The following is a 16,021-nucleotide window of genomic DNA, read 5'->3' as shown; positions in this document are numbered from 1 at the left end:
GTTTTGCACTCCTCCCTCTAGAGGTTATTTATAGTTATGCCACTATAAAGACTGCCATGTAAAAGATAAGGCATTCGTTTATATTACAAACTGATTTTTAAATTATGCTAAAAAATGAAATGTGCTTTAAAATAAAAAAAAATCCTGAAAACATACTGTACGTTTCTTAGACTTTTGGAAATGCTGTATGTACTCCTAAAAATTTAATCAAGAGTCAAATGTTATTTTAAACCAAATCTGCAATGATTTCACACAATTAATCTCTATTCTTTGTCTAGATTCATTAGCATAACTAACATGCTTGACCAGTATGTATTGTTCAAAAGCATGCCTCAGATTTTTACTTTTAAAAGATTTAATTGTGTCCCTAAAATATTTCTTATCAAAATCAATTTAAAAAAATTGTATGCTACTTGATGCCTGTGATTTCTTTGTTAATTTAGAACATCCTTAAGCAAACCTGCTAGAAGTAAAATTCATTTGGAGCAAAGGGAGCAGGCTTCCTTTAAAAAGTGTAAAGAAAGATTATAATTAGAGATGGTTTGAAACCTCTGACAATTTGGGTAGCGTCTTAATATTCCCAAATAGCAAACATGTTGCAAACATGAGAGAAAAACAGCCAACTACGAACATTGTACTTACAGAGCATGTTAACATCAACTTTTGTGTATACGGTATTTCACAAAAAGGTTGTGGTATATCTGCAAATACTGACACATTTCCAAAATATTTGCATAAATGATTTGAGAAGCACTGATTTTTGATTCTGCTAATCAACATTGTGCAATTTTTTTTTTTCATATAAAAGGGTGCACATTTTTATAAATCAAAATGACGGGTTAAGAAATCTCTCATTATAATTCCTAAAAAAAAAAGAGGAAAAACCTTATCCTAAAATAAATCATTTTGTTCTGCAAAATCAATGAAGGATTATTGTACTCTACTGCAACATCACAGATAGCGATATGACATGAAATAAATAATAGCAAAAAATGCTACCAGGAAGACTTTTTTGTGAACTCTGACCCCCACACTTCATATATTTCTTTTTTTTAAATAAATTACTATTCACAATTTTACATGGAAAGCAGCAGTAGTCAAACACCTGCTGTTTAGTAGTATTATAGAAATATTAATAACTGACAACCCTGTTTTTTCTTTTAAGGAAAAGATACATATATTTTACAAAAAAATAACGGCTGCTTCTGGATGGGATATCAGATGTTGCTTTATGAGGATGTAAATCCTAAAGATGAATAGAAACATAGATGTCAAGAAAATATGGCGTGTTATGATCTAGAATTAAACTTTGTGTTATGGAATGTATGGTGTGGCAATGTGGAAATATCATTTAAACAATGAGAACACTGTCAGTATAAACCCTGTTTTTGATGGTATGGTACTCAGTCATTCCAAACACACTAGTGCAAAAAAATTGTGCAGTAACATTTTGCAAACATCAACTGAATGAGAAAATTAGAAAACCATCTAGTGCACAAACAGTGTCTGAAATATCTGACTGTCACAAGGTCTCGTTGATTTAATGGTAAAGCATTTTAATGTGTGTGCAACCCAAGAAAGGTTGTCCTCTCCTTCAAAGGTAAGTTTTTATTTCTTCAAAACAATCACGTTCGTTGGGATATATAAAAAAGCATACTGTGGTGCTATCAGTTTTCACAGTATCCAAAAGATTTGTCCAAGTGCCCAAAGATTGCAATGAAAGGCATCCGACCACATACACATTTCAAGGTATGAGGCATTTAAATGACAAGTTGGCATGATTGGCGGTCTTTCTTTAGGGTTCCTTGATTGTAAGCAGTTGCAGCCAGGCGTTTAAATCCCATTGTAAATGAAGGAACATTCTTGATTTTATTTTTAGAAGACTCATTTGAACCAGGTATTTCAGCTCCGTGTATTGTTTGCTGATAGACGGTGTTAAAGATTACAACCGCAAAGTCAGAAATAGTAGAGATATTGGTTTAGGGCACCAATGGAATTACTGCTTGTCCGTCAGAGTTATGGCTATGAATCAGTCATATGGGGCACCAAAGGCTATACGACTGTACAAACTGTGTTTAGTGTTGTGTCAAATCTAACAGCTTTTGCTTCAGTGGGTTTTAAGTTTGTATCATACATAGGGTTTTCAAATGAAGCTTGTCCATTGCTGTTTTCATGACCAGCATATCCATTGTATTGTACTTTGGGTCTTGCTCTGTCAAATAAAGAAAACAGCTGAAACATATTGTATGCTATTATATGGCAACATATATAACTGTGATAATACAAAATTATCATTCTGTACAATGAGATGTAGAGGTAGATTCATTTACAAGTTACTGTATAAAAGGAAATCCCCAAAATGCTACATTTAGAACAAATGCACCGGAGAAAATGTATGGCAAATGAATATTTGTTCCCCATGAAAGGTAGATTTGATAACTCAAACTTTTTTTCATTTACTTGAATATGCTTAAAATCTGCTACTAAGTTCTGCAGACAAAACCTCACACTTGGAGCCAATTAGAACTAATTTGCATACACAGAAATATGTGGAAGTACTTGCTGAGATTGTACACACGTTTTCCTGTTCCATGACACCAGAGCAATAATTACCTAGTAATTGGCTTTTTGATATCTCACTATAATAAAAAAAATTCCACTAATGTGTAGTGTTCATATAGCTTTGGGATTCATTTGTCCCCAAATAAAAAAATTTTCTCAGAGCACATCATATGTATTATTGTGTATGAGAAGTGGACATAGGGGACCAGAGATGACAAAGCAAACAACTATATTAAAGGCAAACGTTTTCGTTTTAATTTCCCATCTACAGATTTTAGACTATATACAGTAAGATGGGGCTGCCCAATGAAAAGTATAATGAGGAAGATGAGGAAGGAGACAGTTTTAAACCGTTAATGATAACAGATAGCGTATGTAAGGACATTATTTATTACATGAGAAGACGAGGAGCCCATTATTAACCCCAAATTGAAGACTTTAACCATGTAAAGTATATACACAGTCGTTAGGTGTATATTTTAGTATGCAACAAATAAGCCCAAAGCTACATCCAATATGACAAAAATATATAGTGAAATACCTATATAATCTCTTGAAAAAAGGGTCATTTAAATAAACCCTTTGCAAGCCACTTCAAGGCATGACCAAATATTGTAGGTCCTAACACTAACTGATTAAAATTGTTATTTGCCATTTTTTCAAGAGATATATAGGTATCTGTGTGTTTATTAATTTTGTCCAGCTGGTTTCAGCTCTTTTGGAAATGAGAGGCTCCTCCCTCCCAGGGTTTAAGCACACCCCTCCCCACTTGCCAAGTAAGCAGTTCTTTCTTTGACATGCAGCTGATTGTGACACTTCCAATGCGATCATTCTTCCTCTAAATATAGAGGTAAATAAGAATATAATGTGGTAGTTTTTGTGTTTTTTTTTTAGAGCTTGCTGTGTATCTGTGTGTTTATATTTTAGTATGCAGCAAGATTATTTTTCAGCTCTGCACCAAGTGTTTTAGAACATACAGAACATGAAATAACTGTACTATGGTGTGTAAGAAAAGGGAATATGGTACATTTGGCCTTTACTAAAAGACTCTTTGTAAAATGTTCTCGTTATAATTATAACAATAGCTTGTTTGTGAAGATCCCACTTTGACATATGCACTGGAAAGTAACACTGTTAATAAATGTAACTCTACATAAGGTCTACAAAACTATTCGATCAATCCATCAATGTGACAAAAGATACAGATCACTCATAATTGTGCAGTTTGATTAGAGTATTAATGTAATTTCTTTATTTTAAGTTGCAGTTTAGTTTGATTTATATTAGTGCAATGAATATTAGATGTTTTCTACTAGATGATAAATAGTCTAAAACTCAATGTACTGTAATCAATTATTTTAAAGGGGGAGGTGCAAAATATTATGCCATTATAACAAATTATTATTCCATAAAATATGCAAAATATCTGCACCAGTTTTAGACGTATAGCAAAAGCTAACATGAGTAAAAAATAGTTTTGTCAGAGAATAAAAATGTGGAGTTTTTGACCAAGTTGGAATTTGACAGTTTTTGCTTAAAATCATACTGTCTACTGAGTGTATTTTCCTATACTTATAATGTGATATGCTCTATACAGATGCAGCATCTTGTATCTGTAACCTGCCGCAACACTTGTGCTGGTGATATAGAGAACAAAAGTCGAGCGTCCGCAGTACCATGCTTGGCAGGGGGGAAGGGCCCATCAGGATTAAAAGAGCAAGCGTCCCTGCTTCTGAATGGGCCTCCTGTTGTGTGAATCCTACCAGGCTGAATCAGTCTGTAAGAGATGCACATTGAGAGTAGACAGAATCAGTCACTCTCTCTGCGTGCACCTCTACCAGGCAATTGTGCGGATTTAAGTTTATTTTAATGACATCTTATTGAAGCAAAGGGTCTCCGGAGCTGAACCACTATAATTTCAGCCCTGAGGATCTCCTGCTTCCCAACTTAAAGGCCCCATTATGGGGTGCCAGAATCTAAGCAAAATGTAAATGTCACGTTAAGTGGGAGAATGAAACATGGAGCGAAAAGAAGGATCAGGGAAGAGCGAGCGCGCTCTCACTGCAGGAATTTTTGCTGCTCGCTGGCAGCTTCCTTAAAGTGTGTGTGTGTGTGTAAGAGAGAGGGGGAGAGTGTGTGTGTGTGTATATATAGAAGAAAGAGGGAGAGTGTTTGAATAGAAGAGAGAGGGTGTGTGAGAGAGAGTGTGTGTGTATAGTAGAGAGGGGGGAGAGTGTGTGTGTTTTGGGGTACAGAAGAACCTGAAGAGTTGGTACAGAGGTACAGAAGAGTTGAACCACATTGATTTCAGGTTCGGGGTCCCCCTGCTTCCTGAGTTACATGCCCCATTATGGGGTGCCGGTATCCCTCTGCTTGGTTTAAATCCCCCGATCACGTGGGCCATGACGCGGGAGAATTTAAACATGGCCACCGGGATACAGCACCCCATAATGTTGTCTGTAACTCTGGAAGCAAGGGGTGCCCGAACCTGAAATCAGTGCGGTTCAGCTCCGAGACTCCTGCTACAATACTGTAATATTAAAATAAAATAAAACCCCTGTGATCGCCTGTTAGACGCACGCAGGTAGAGTGACCGATTCAGTCTCTCTCTTACTACGTGTCTCTTACAAACAAATAGAACCTGGTAGCATTGACACAGTGCGAGTCCCATTAAAATGCAGGAACCCCCGCTGTGTTAATCCCAATGGGTCATTAAGTCTGCTGCGATCCATCTCACAGGGATTTTAATCGGAATCTCTAAGTTTTTCCCAAGATGTGGTCGAATACCGGTGGCTGCATGTGTATATTATGGTAATTATCAGTTGGTCCATCAAAAGGTATCACAACCTGTGCAGTACAACAAATCAACATGTTACATTGTACAGGATCAATACTACTATAACCGTGAACATATTCCATGTAAACATGAATAACTACAAATGACGTAGGAACTTTTTGATAAAGCGACAATCTACAAAAGCAATTTTACAATTTAACTGATTCCAAGAGAAAAAAAAAATGATCCTGCATCTTCATGCCAACATACGGTATCAAGTACCTTCAGAATCATGCTCCATGTGTTTCAGCTTGTGAACTGGGGAGGGTCAACAAAAACCAGGGATGAAGTAAGCTATACATATATATTGTAATGGAAAAATTGCTCCGTTAGAATACTGTTTTTACATTTCCTCTGCAAAAACTCCTTGGCTCTAAATCTGCATCAAATGTCAAATACTTTATTCACAAGTATCTTATGCATCAATATACAGTATAGAAAGAGAAAAAATAAGATATTGCAGTGCATCAAAGCACATTTGCCATTCCATTGCTACATGTAACTTGGATAAGGTCGTTGTTCATTAAAGTGCAACAGTGCCGGTAGGGCACTACAATTTGGAAACTTCCATTAAATTCAATGGGAGTTTCCGTGAAGTAGCGCCCACTTAGCACTATTTCCCTTTACCCCTTTGAGAACCAGAGGAGGTCATGGTAACTGAGGGCCTTAGCCCCTCCGGCACTGTGCCGTCATGTGATCACTTTCAATAGTGATCACGTTGCCGTGATGGCAATTTTCCAGGAAATAGAGGAGGAGAATAGTCCTCCCTGTCATGTCCTAAAAGGGCAGATCATGTCCTGCGCTCCATAGGAATACAGGATGGGCTGTACTGTAAGCAGGAAAAAAACACTCCTTGGGCATGAAGTAGCGATTACATCATAGGGCCCCTGATGTGCCAGACCCCATGACGTAATACTCAAGTACTTATAATATGAGTTTTAAAGAGAAATAAACACAACATTGGTTAGTTTAAATGAAGTCATGATAAATAACAGTGAAGCTACAGTAACATAAATTGTGATCAGTCATAGCAGATAATACAATTTGACATACTATTTACCTGTGTTTGTAGAGGTAAAAGGCAAACCCTGACAGGATGAGAGCAAAAAAAGGTACCAAGATTGCAGCTGCAACTGAACTGCTGTTTGTGCCATAGTAATTATTGGAAGAATCATTTACACTTTGGGAACCTGCAAGAAATGAAAAACAAGTTGCAGTACAAAGTTATATTAATTGTGACATTTTACAAAACTTCAAACATCAGTACAATAATGAGTAATTTAAACATATATATGAATTGTACAACTATACCAGTATTAGAGATGTGCAAATGACTTCAAAAGGACTTTGCAACATTTTCCCAAAATAGTTTTTCATTTTGGGGAAATTTCAATTGATCAAAATGCTGCCAGAATTACCCGAAAATGTAACCATACGAGATAAAGGGTCGTGCATTCATGGTTATTTGATCTGCAAATTGACTTTTAATTTATTTTTGTGTGAATATTTCACCTGATTTGTGAACTGCAGAGATGTTGTTTTAAACCAGTATTTATGCATACAGTGAGGTTTAGCGTGATTTATTTTCATAAAAGCAATCTCATAATCTAAAGGTCACAAAAATGGTAAATATAAAAGACCAATAATCGTCCAATTTATGTACGTCAATTAGATTTTCTGTTTTTTATTTTTATTTTATTTAATCTTACAGTTTGTAGAAAAAGTTTCAGTGTTTATTTTGTGGCATTAATAGTTTTAGAGTTACAGTACTGTATGTAATTGGTTGGATTTAATTCCTGATTGACTGGAGATTGGAAAGACTGCTTTCAATTAGTTTCTTGTAGTCACTGTGCCTTTGTATGAAACGCTCTCCGGCATTTACTAAACTCTGGTATGGGTTATGGGAATTAACTAACCTCTGGTTTTGGTTATCGGAATTCACTAACCTCTGGTATGGGTTATCGGGATTCACTAACCTCTGGTATGGGTTATCGGGATTCACTAACCTCTGGTATGGGTTATCGGGATTCACTAAACTGTGGTATGAGTTATGGGAATTAACTAACTTCTGGTATGGGTTATCGGGATTCACTCATTTCCAGTATAGGTTACCGCTTTAACTGGCATTCAAATCAAATGCAGAATCTCTAAATAATATCCAGTATTTCCGGTTATTTAATCTCTCCCCTCCCCCAACCCCTGTGTATTGGTATGATTTTTGCCACGTAATTGAGATCTGCTTATGGCACATTGGAATTGCAGTAGCATTATCCTCATGAAATCCAGGGGAACTAAGCAACCCTACAATAAAATAGTACAAATGTTATAATCCAGGTTCCTATTTCTTCTACCGATTAAAAATGTAGGGCTGTCACTTACAGTATGAGGAGGGGGTTTCAAAAGAAAATCGACCAATACATTTCTTTCTAATATGTAATCTTGAGCCAATTTCCCTACACCAATGTAAAATTGCACCAAGAAAATGACACAGGATGAACCAGACATGTACCTGAAACACACAGTCGTTGATTAAATAATACATAAATGCAAAATAAGAACTGTGGGGGCAGAGGCAGCTTCAATAATTATTGTACATCACTTGTTCTGAACTCGATGTTAATGATGAAATTAATACTGTAGTTATAGTTACGGTATAATGATGTGTAAACGACCCTGAACTATATTAAGAAATACTGATCACAGAAGAGAAAACTTATAGCTGAATAGCAGTAGTTGTATATATTTAAGATTACTCAAGTGTGGTGTTGTTTTCTCTTTTCTTTTGTGTATCATACTTTGTACAGAAAGCTGTAATCAAATTATTATTGTTAGTCTCTTCACAAAATGTAATGGAAAGCAGAAAGATACAGAGAATTTAACAGCAATCTAATGGTATACACTACCGACACACTTTATTGAAGTGTGGTCGGTACCGCAAGCCGGGAAATCTCCCGGCTTGCTAGTGGCCGCCCCTCGGCGTGCCGCGCGTCATAGACGCGCGGTCACGCGTCATCGGGAGCGTGCGCCCCCTGCACGCGTGTCCAGGGGCTCCCCGAGGGAGCCCTGGTGTCCCGCGATCGCGGGACAGCGGCAGGGGGTTCCGGGGGACCCGGCGGACCCGGCAGCGGTAGGGAGAGCGCCCCGATCGGAGGGCGCTCTTCCGCTGCTTCGGCGTGCGCCCGTCACACTCGGGCGCGCGCCAGGCTACTGCTGCGGCACAGAACGGGCAAATGCTCGAATAAACTGTGCCGCAGCAGTATGTGCCAACTTCAGAATAATAATAATGTGAATAGCGTTGAGGAATTCTAAATGATATTTTATATGCATACTAGCTATTGACTATTTTATTTCAATCTGCATCAAATTACATGTATTCCTATGGTGCACGTGTATTTTTATTTTATTTTTAATTTTTTTAATTTTGTGTGATTGACTAAGTTTAAATTTAGTCAACTTAAATTATAACATACTTGCAAGTGACCATAATGCCCTCAATATAGACAATTTATTGAAGACTGAGATTTTTTCTATTCATTGATGTTATTGCATAATAAGCAAGATGATGGCTTAAATTACATTGTTGAAATTATGAAAGAATTGCTCTTATATTTCAGAAGACAACAGTTGCTAATCCTCACATTTTACAAATATTTATTGAATGTGTACATATGTGAGACAAATGTAGACATTTGATGAAGTGTGCATTCATTAGAATATCTTTAACCGTTCTCTTACCAGCAACGCTATATGGAGGGCTGCATACTGTATACAAAGACCAAACAGGTCAGGACTTTCTCATACTGACAGCAAGGACAGAAAAACACATGGTGGAAAGATTCTTTCTGATAACAGTAATGGCAATCAGATTTTTGACATCCTTCCTACTGTTTGTTTAATTCATTTGGTATATTTTTTCCATGTAAGAAATCAATAGTTCAAATGTAATTTGTATATGTTGTGATTGTTATTTTCCTTAATCCAACATTTTATTTACAGATCTGGCTATTTATTTGTTTTTAAGTTTCTTTCTTAGCTTAAACAGTTAAATACTTAAACAGAAATGCATTATTTATAATTTCTGGATGATCTTTAAACATGGGGATTTTTTTTATTATCAATACAGTACTGTATAATGAATTAATTGTTTAATCATTGCCATAACACTGCATACATATAAATATATTTGTTGCGTGTGTACTGTATGAAGTGGAAATGATTAAATGGTTAAATTATAGATGTAGCAGCTGTTATTGCTCCTACAGTCGAGTTGTAGTGGGACACACATTGAAAACAAATTATTTGCATGCAAAAAAGGGATGTGACTAACATGTTATTGCACCAGCGGGTGCCACATCGTCTGTTACATCTGTAGGAACTTTGGCTTTGATAACCTAACATAGAACATGTAGGGTGAGGGTAATAAATATATGAAAAAGAGGATAGCGGGTTGGTGGTGGATTCTGATTTCATAGCTAGCAAAGGAAGCTAAAATTCAGCAGTGCTGGTGGCAGTGTCTGCCGCGGTCACACTGCAGGGGGTTCATGCTTCTGAATGGAATCAGCGCATTGTTAATCATTTGGTGCTGTGACCACCTCATTTTATGACCGTCCTGCTGTCCGTTCTCATCTGGGTTATTGCTGGACTAAAGGGTCATGGTCAGGGACCACTTTCACCCTCAGAGCCATACCCCCCCCATGGGACATCATTTAGTCCATGGCTGGGGGGGGGAGGAGATTCCCAGGCACATAGGCCCCCATTTCTGGGAAGTTTTCCAGGACTTGGGAGGGTGGAAAAAAAGGACAGTGCCCAGGGAGTGTTGGATTAGGACCCCTGCTGGGATTGCATAAGAACAAAGGTGGAGAAGTTTTGTTCGACACCAAATCAGCACCATCTAATCTTCCCTTGTGGAACTTCCACTTGATCATCTTGACTGGAAATTGCCGCCATAGGCGCTTTTCTTCTTTCCCGATCCATATCTTCTTGATGTCTGGAACTGATGTCACGATCGGCAAATGGTCAGTCCTGTAGCCACGCCACCCTCGACTTTGTTTGGACCGTTCATCATTCCAGCGATGCTCTAATTGCCTGAGCTCCATTATTCCATGCATTCAAATGCGAGGGGGAAACCTGCTTGGCCATTGCAGGGTTCCACAGATGCTCATAGATAGTCTCAGTGATTGGAGGCTGCCTGGAAATATGAGCCGGTGGTGATTCAAAAACTTTGTAGCCATAGAAAAGGCTTGATATGGGAGACAACCTGGGTTATGTAGTGTCCAGCACTTAGAGATTTATGACACTCTTGTTAACCCTTTAAGTGTCTAACTGGTAATTAAGTGTGTTATACTGCTTGTTTTGTGTTTTAACTGTGTTTATGCTTGTGATGTTCCTTGTTTGATTTTGCAAGAATAACCCCCTGTTTATTTAACCCTTTACTCTGCCTTGTGCTGTGACCACTGTATAAGTCGTCTGATCTTCCATCATAATGATTGGTTGAGTTAGGGACTGTGGCTTTGCTAACTAACATAAAATGTGTAGGGTGGAGACCAACACAAGATTCTCATATAAGAGAAAGTGGCATGGTGTGGCAGGCAAGTTCTTGCCTTGTGAGAAAGAGGGGAGGGCACGCAGTACTGGCATATAACAATAATCAACAAATATTTTGATAAGTGTCTTGAAGGAGGATGCATGCCACTAGTGAAAAATCTCTTAGGGGCAGGGGGGAAACCAAGGGGAAGGAAGAATAATCAACATTTTAATGGAACACCTGGGGACAAAGTTTGGGAGGCAATCCCTGGGGATAAAGGTGTGGAGGCTACGGCATGGATAGGCATATAGACATGTGCTCCTTAGGGATCTCCTTTGACTCTGTTGCATCAGATCTGTTGCTCTGCACTTCTGACTGTGTAAGGCTAATATGTCATGTTTAGTCTATGTGATATTATTAACGTGATTTTTCTTTGCTCCATATACAATATGTATCCTCCACTACTATGGAACCACAAACTATACGAAGAAGATCACTGCTAGCTTGTGGGTTTTATATAAAATTCTGCTTAGGGCTTTTTAAACTAGTCATTTTCTAGTGTTGCTACGCTACATGTATTAGTAATTATACCTACTCTAGTTTCAGATAGATATCCCTATGTATATCCAGTATGTTTATGGATTGTGTGGATTCACGTTAAAGTAATGATAATAGACCACCGTTCCATCTCTTTCTGATAATGTTAACCCATTACTGTTAACACATTTTTGTTTTTATTCTCATATGTTTTCCATGCAAGAGAGTTACTTTTGTTTTTAAAAACACACCCCTACAAATCATCCTTACAAATTCTCTTTCTATCCATGCTTCTCCTCCTTTCTTCAGGGAATATCTCTCCCAATCCTGGTCCCTGCCTTATTTCTACATGCTCTCATCCTCGCCTGTCAAATGAGACTTCTACTCCTTCTGGTGTCAACCCCTCCAACCTCTTACCCATCCCCTTCCAACCTCCCTCCTTTCTCCTGTGCCCTTTGGAACTCTTGATCCCTTTCTAACAATTTCCTCTCTGTGCATGACTCCTTTCTCTCTCACTCTCTGCTCCTATTTGCTATAACTGAGACCTGGCTCACTCAGTCTGACTCTGTGCTGGAAGCTACCCTCTTGTATGGTGGCCTTTCTTTCTCCCACACTCCATGACCTGATGGTAGGACTCCTCCCTCTCTTGATTTTCCCTCCTTTGAGGCTCAGGCTGTTCAGATCTTCTCTCCTCTCCCTGTCCACATGGTGGTCATCTATCGCCCACCTACCTCTACTCATCCCCCTTCTGCCTTTTTCTCTCACTTTGAATCCTGGCACTCTTTCCTTCTCTCCTCAGACTCTTCTGTTCTTCTCCTTGGGGACTTCAACTGCTACATTGATGACCCCTCTCTCCATTGGGCTTCCCACATTCTCTCTCTAACCTCTTCTTTTGGCCTTTAACAGTGGACTGCAGCCAGCACCCACAAAGAAGGCCACTACCTAGACCTTGTTTTCACTAAAAACTTTACTGTCTCTGATTTCTCCCTTTCCCCCTTTCCCCCTTTCCCCCTTTCCTGTCTCTGATCATCACCTCATCTCATTTTCTCTCTCTTGCTTCTCCCCTTCTCCATCCCCATCTACTCTGCAGAAGCCTGAACTCTATTAACCTAGCCCAGCCTTTGATTTCACTTTACACTCCTCCCTCTCCCGTCTCAGTTCTGCTACAGACTCTGACAACCTGGTCAGGAACTACAACTCTGCCTTATCCTCCTCTCTCGATCTACAGGACCCACTTTCTCTCTGCCATCCTCGCCTTTCTAACACCAGACCCTGGGTAAATTCCCACACACGCATGCGGCGTTCCTGCACTCGTTCCTCTGGAGGAAATCTCACACTCTCGCAGATTTCCTTCACTACAAATTTATGCTATCCTATTTCAACTCTGCCCTCTCTCAGGCTAAACAAACCTACTTTTCTTCACTAATCAACACGCATAAGTCTAACCCACGCCAACCCTCAGGACTTTGCTGAGTATTTTAAGGAAAAGGTGGAATCCATACGTCAGAACATCCCCTCGGTTTCCTCCTCCCGTCCTACATCACTTCCTAATTCTCCTCCTGCCTTCCTTGACTCTTTTTCTGCTGTCTCAGAGGAGGATGTGTCACTGCTGATCTCCTCTTCTCCCTCTACCACTTCCCCTCTTTATCCATTCCCCGCCTATCTCCTAAAACCTCTTGCTCTACTATAATCCCTACGCTTACACACATTTTTAACTCCTCCCTCTATTCTGGTACCTTTCCCTCCTCCTTCAAACATGCAACAGTTATACTGTTACTCAAGAACAGCATGCTTGACCCTACCTGTCTTTCTAACTATCGACCTGTATCCCTTCTGCCTCTAAACTCCTTGATCGTCTTGTATTCTCTCGCTTGCTCCACTTTCTCACCACATATTCTCTCCTAGACCCTCTACAATCTGGCTTCCGCACTGCTCACTCGACTGAAACAGCCCTCATTAAAATAACTAATGACCTCCATGCTGCAGAGGTCATTACACTCTGCTCATATTACTTAACCTCTCTGCAGAATTTGACACAGTTGACCACCCTCTGCTCCTTCACATTCTCCTTACTCTTGGTATTCATAACAAAGCTCTATCCTGGATCTCCTCTTACATCTCCCATCATATTTTCAGTGTTCCTTCTGCTAACACCTCATCCTCCTCTATCGATCTCTCTGTGGCGGTACCCCAGGGATCTGTCTTGGGACCTCTTCTCTTTTCTTTGTACACGCTTTCTCTAGGTGATCTAATCACGTCTCTTAGGTTAAAATATCACCTCCATGCTGACGACACAAAAATTTAGTTTTCAACCCCTGACCTTACTCCTGCTGTACAGACCAAAGTTTCTGAATGTCTCTCTGCGATATCATCTTGGATGGCCCTCCGTCGACTTAAACTTAACATGGCAAAAACAGAACTCCTCATACTTCCTCCCAAACCTGGCCATACTACCTTCTTCCACATTACTGTTGGAAGTACTATCATTCACCCAGTAGCCCAAGCACACTGCCTAAGGATCACACTCGACTCCTCTCTCACATACACCTCTCATATTCAAAACGTATCTAAAACCTGTTGCTTTTTCCTCCACAATATTATATAGATACGCCCTTTCCTCTGTTGCTCGACTGCTAAAACTCTGACTCAGGCCCTCATAAAATTATTGGTGGGACTGACTGTGGGAACTTCTTTAGGGGACTGACTGATCATTACAGTAAAACTTTTATTTTTCCTCAGAAAAGAAAACTTTGTCATCTCATGCGGAAAACGGCAAATGGAGGGATTTCGATGGATAATATCGCTTTGTGTAACGATGCCTGCATATTGCTGAATCGGATTTAAAAAACCACGTACCGGAGTCAACAGTTTAGTGGCCGTTGTTATTGATTAGGATAGAATAACTGAGAGCTTCATAGAAAACCTGAAACAGTATGCAGTTGTTTTCAGACAGTATACAATACTTTTTTTTTATATACATACTGTATAATAAACCCGAAAAATAAAAAGTATGCATTTATTCTACATGTATTCCAGTACATATGTATATTCTATAGCTATATTCTATAGCTGTACAGCATGTATTGTTTTAATACTCTTGTGATGTACTGCGCATGCCTACAGTATACAGTACAGTACACAGTACAGTACTGTATAGTATGCCTGGACAGTACTGTACGTTCTAGAAACTCTGTATTTTGTTATAAAAGGAGACAATGCAACAATTTAAAACAAATCAACGTTTTCTTTTATTGGTGGAGTAAGTACAAAAACATTTATGGAGTAAGTAAAAACATTTATTTAAAAAAACAATTTAAAAACATTTAAAGTATACAGCAATTAAAAACATTTACAGGTATATGGTGTACTGCTTGTAAAAACATGTATGTACAGTATCTTGTGTAAGTAAAAACATTTCTTTATTAATACAATTTAAAACATGCAACATTTCCTTTATTGAAGTACAGAAAGTCAAAACATTTACAGCACAGGTGTACAGTATGGTGTAAGTAAAAACATTTCTTTATGAATACAATAAAGTTGTTAAGAATACAATTTATGAATACAGTAAGTCAGGCCTGCACAACTCCAGTCCTCGAGGGCCGCAAACAGGCCTGGCTTTCAGGATATCCTGAAAACCGGGCCTGTTTGCAGCCCTCGAGGACTGGAGTTGTGCAGGTCTTGTGTAAGTAAAAACATTTCTTTATTAATACAATTTAAAACATGCAACATTTCCTTTATTGAAGTACAGAAAGTCAAAACATTTACAGCACAGGTGTACAGTATGGTGTTAGTAAAAACATTTATGAATACAATAAAGTTGTTAAGAATACAATTTATGAATACAGTAAGTCAGGCCTGCACAACTCCAGTCCTCGAGGGCCGCAAAAAGGCCCGGCTTTCAGGCTGAAAACCATCCCTGTTTGCGGCCCTCGAGGACTGGAGTTGTGCAGGTCTTGTGTAAGTAAAAACATTTCTTTATTAATACAATTTAAAACAAGCAACAAGTCAAAAATTAAACAACATTTGAACAGTCACGCGAATTCGATACCCACCAGATTGTCCTTCCAGGGCCGATGCCTTGTATGACGCAAAATGCCATTAATGGAGTCTCTCACTATTTTCATTAATGGATCAGTAATTGAAAAATAGCGCTGCAATTCCTCCACCGTAGTCTTTCGTAAATTTTCAGGAAGAGCCCTTTTGTCGCGATTTCCTTCAGAGTTTACATTGTTGGCCCACCCGCAGTACACCAAGTAGGACATGTGGTGCTTGAAAATTAACATGGCATACTTCTGGGGTATACCACCACTTGTTAACCTATACTTCTCCCTGAGTGGCTGGGGCAGCTCGTGCAGGATGATGTCGGGCACCGTCTCAATGCAAGTGTATGTGGGTTGGATTCTGGGAGCGGGTGTTCTTCTGGGAGCGGGTGTGCTTGTGGCGGCGGACGAGGGTAAGTTGTCTGGAAGGATGCTTTCCTCCTGTCTTGGTCGCCGTGTTGTCTCCTGGCGTGGTCTTGACGGGGTTGTCATGTCATCCTCGTCAACACCATACATGTA

General features: G+C 39.1%; 1 protein-coding gene across 1 annotated transcript in view; it reads right to left on the bottom strand.

Moving 5' to 3' along the window:
- Positions 1 to 1,115: 1,115 nt before the first annotated feature.
- CSMD1 (CUB and Sushi multiple domains 1) overlaps positions 1,116 to 16,021 on the bottom strand; it is a 2,556,145-nt gene continuing 2,541,239 nt past the window's right edge. Inside the window, exons 69-70 of the mRNA XM_075598211.1 lie at positions 6,459 to 6,588; positions 1,116 to 2,212 (exon numbers count right to left, since the gene is read on the bottom strand). Coding sequence (XP_075454326.1) covers positions 2,053 to 2,212; positions 6,459 to 6,588 — 290 coding nt within the window. The 3' untranslated portion in view covers positions 1,116 to 2,052. The remainder of the gene's footprint in view (positions 2,213 to 6,458; positions 6,589 to 16,021) is intronic.

This window comes from Ascaphus truei, chromosome 4 (assembly GCF_040206685.1).
Source record: "Ascaphus truei isolate aAscTru1 chromosome 4, aAscTru1.hap1, whole genome shotgun sequence".
NCBI classification, from domain to species: domain Eukaryota; kingdom Metazoa; phylum Chordata; class Amphibia; order Anura; family Ascaphidae; genus Ascaphus; species Ascaphus truei.
Note: the sequence above shows the minus strand (reverse complement) of the source record. Positions and strands in the feature narration are given on the sequence as shown.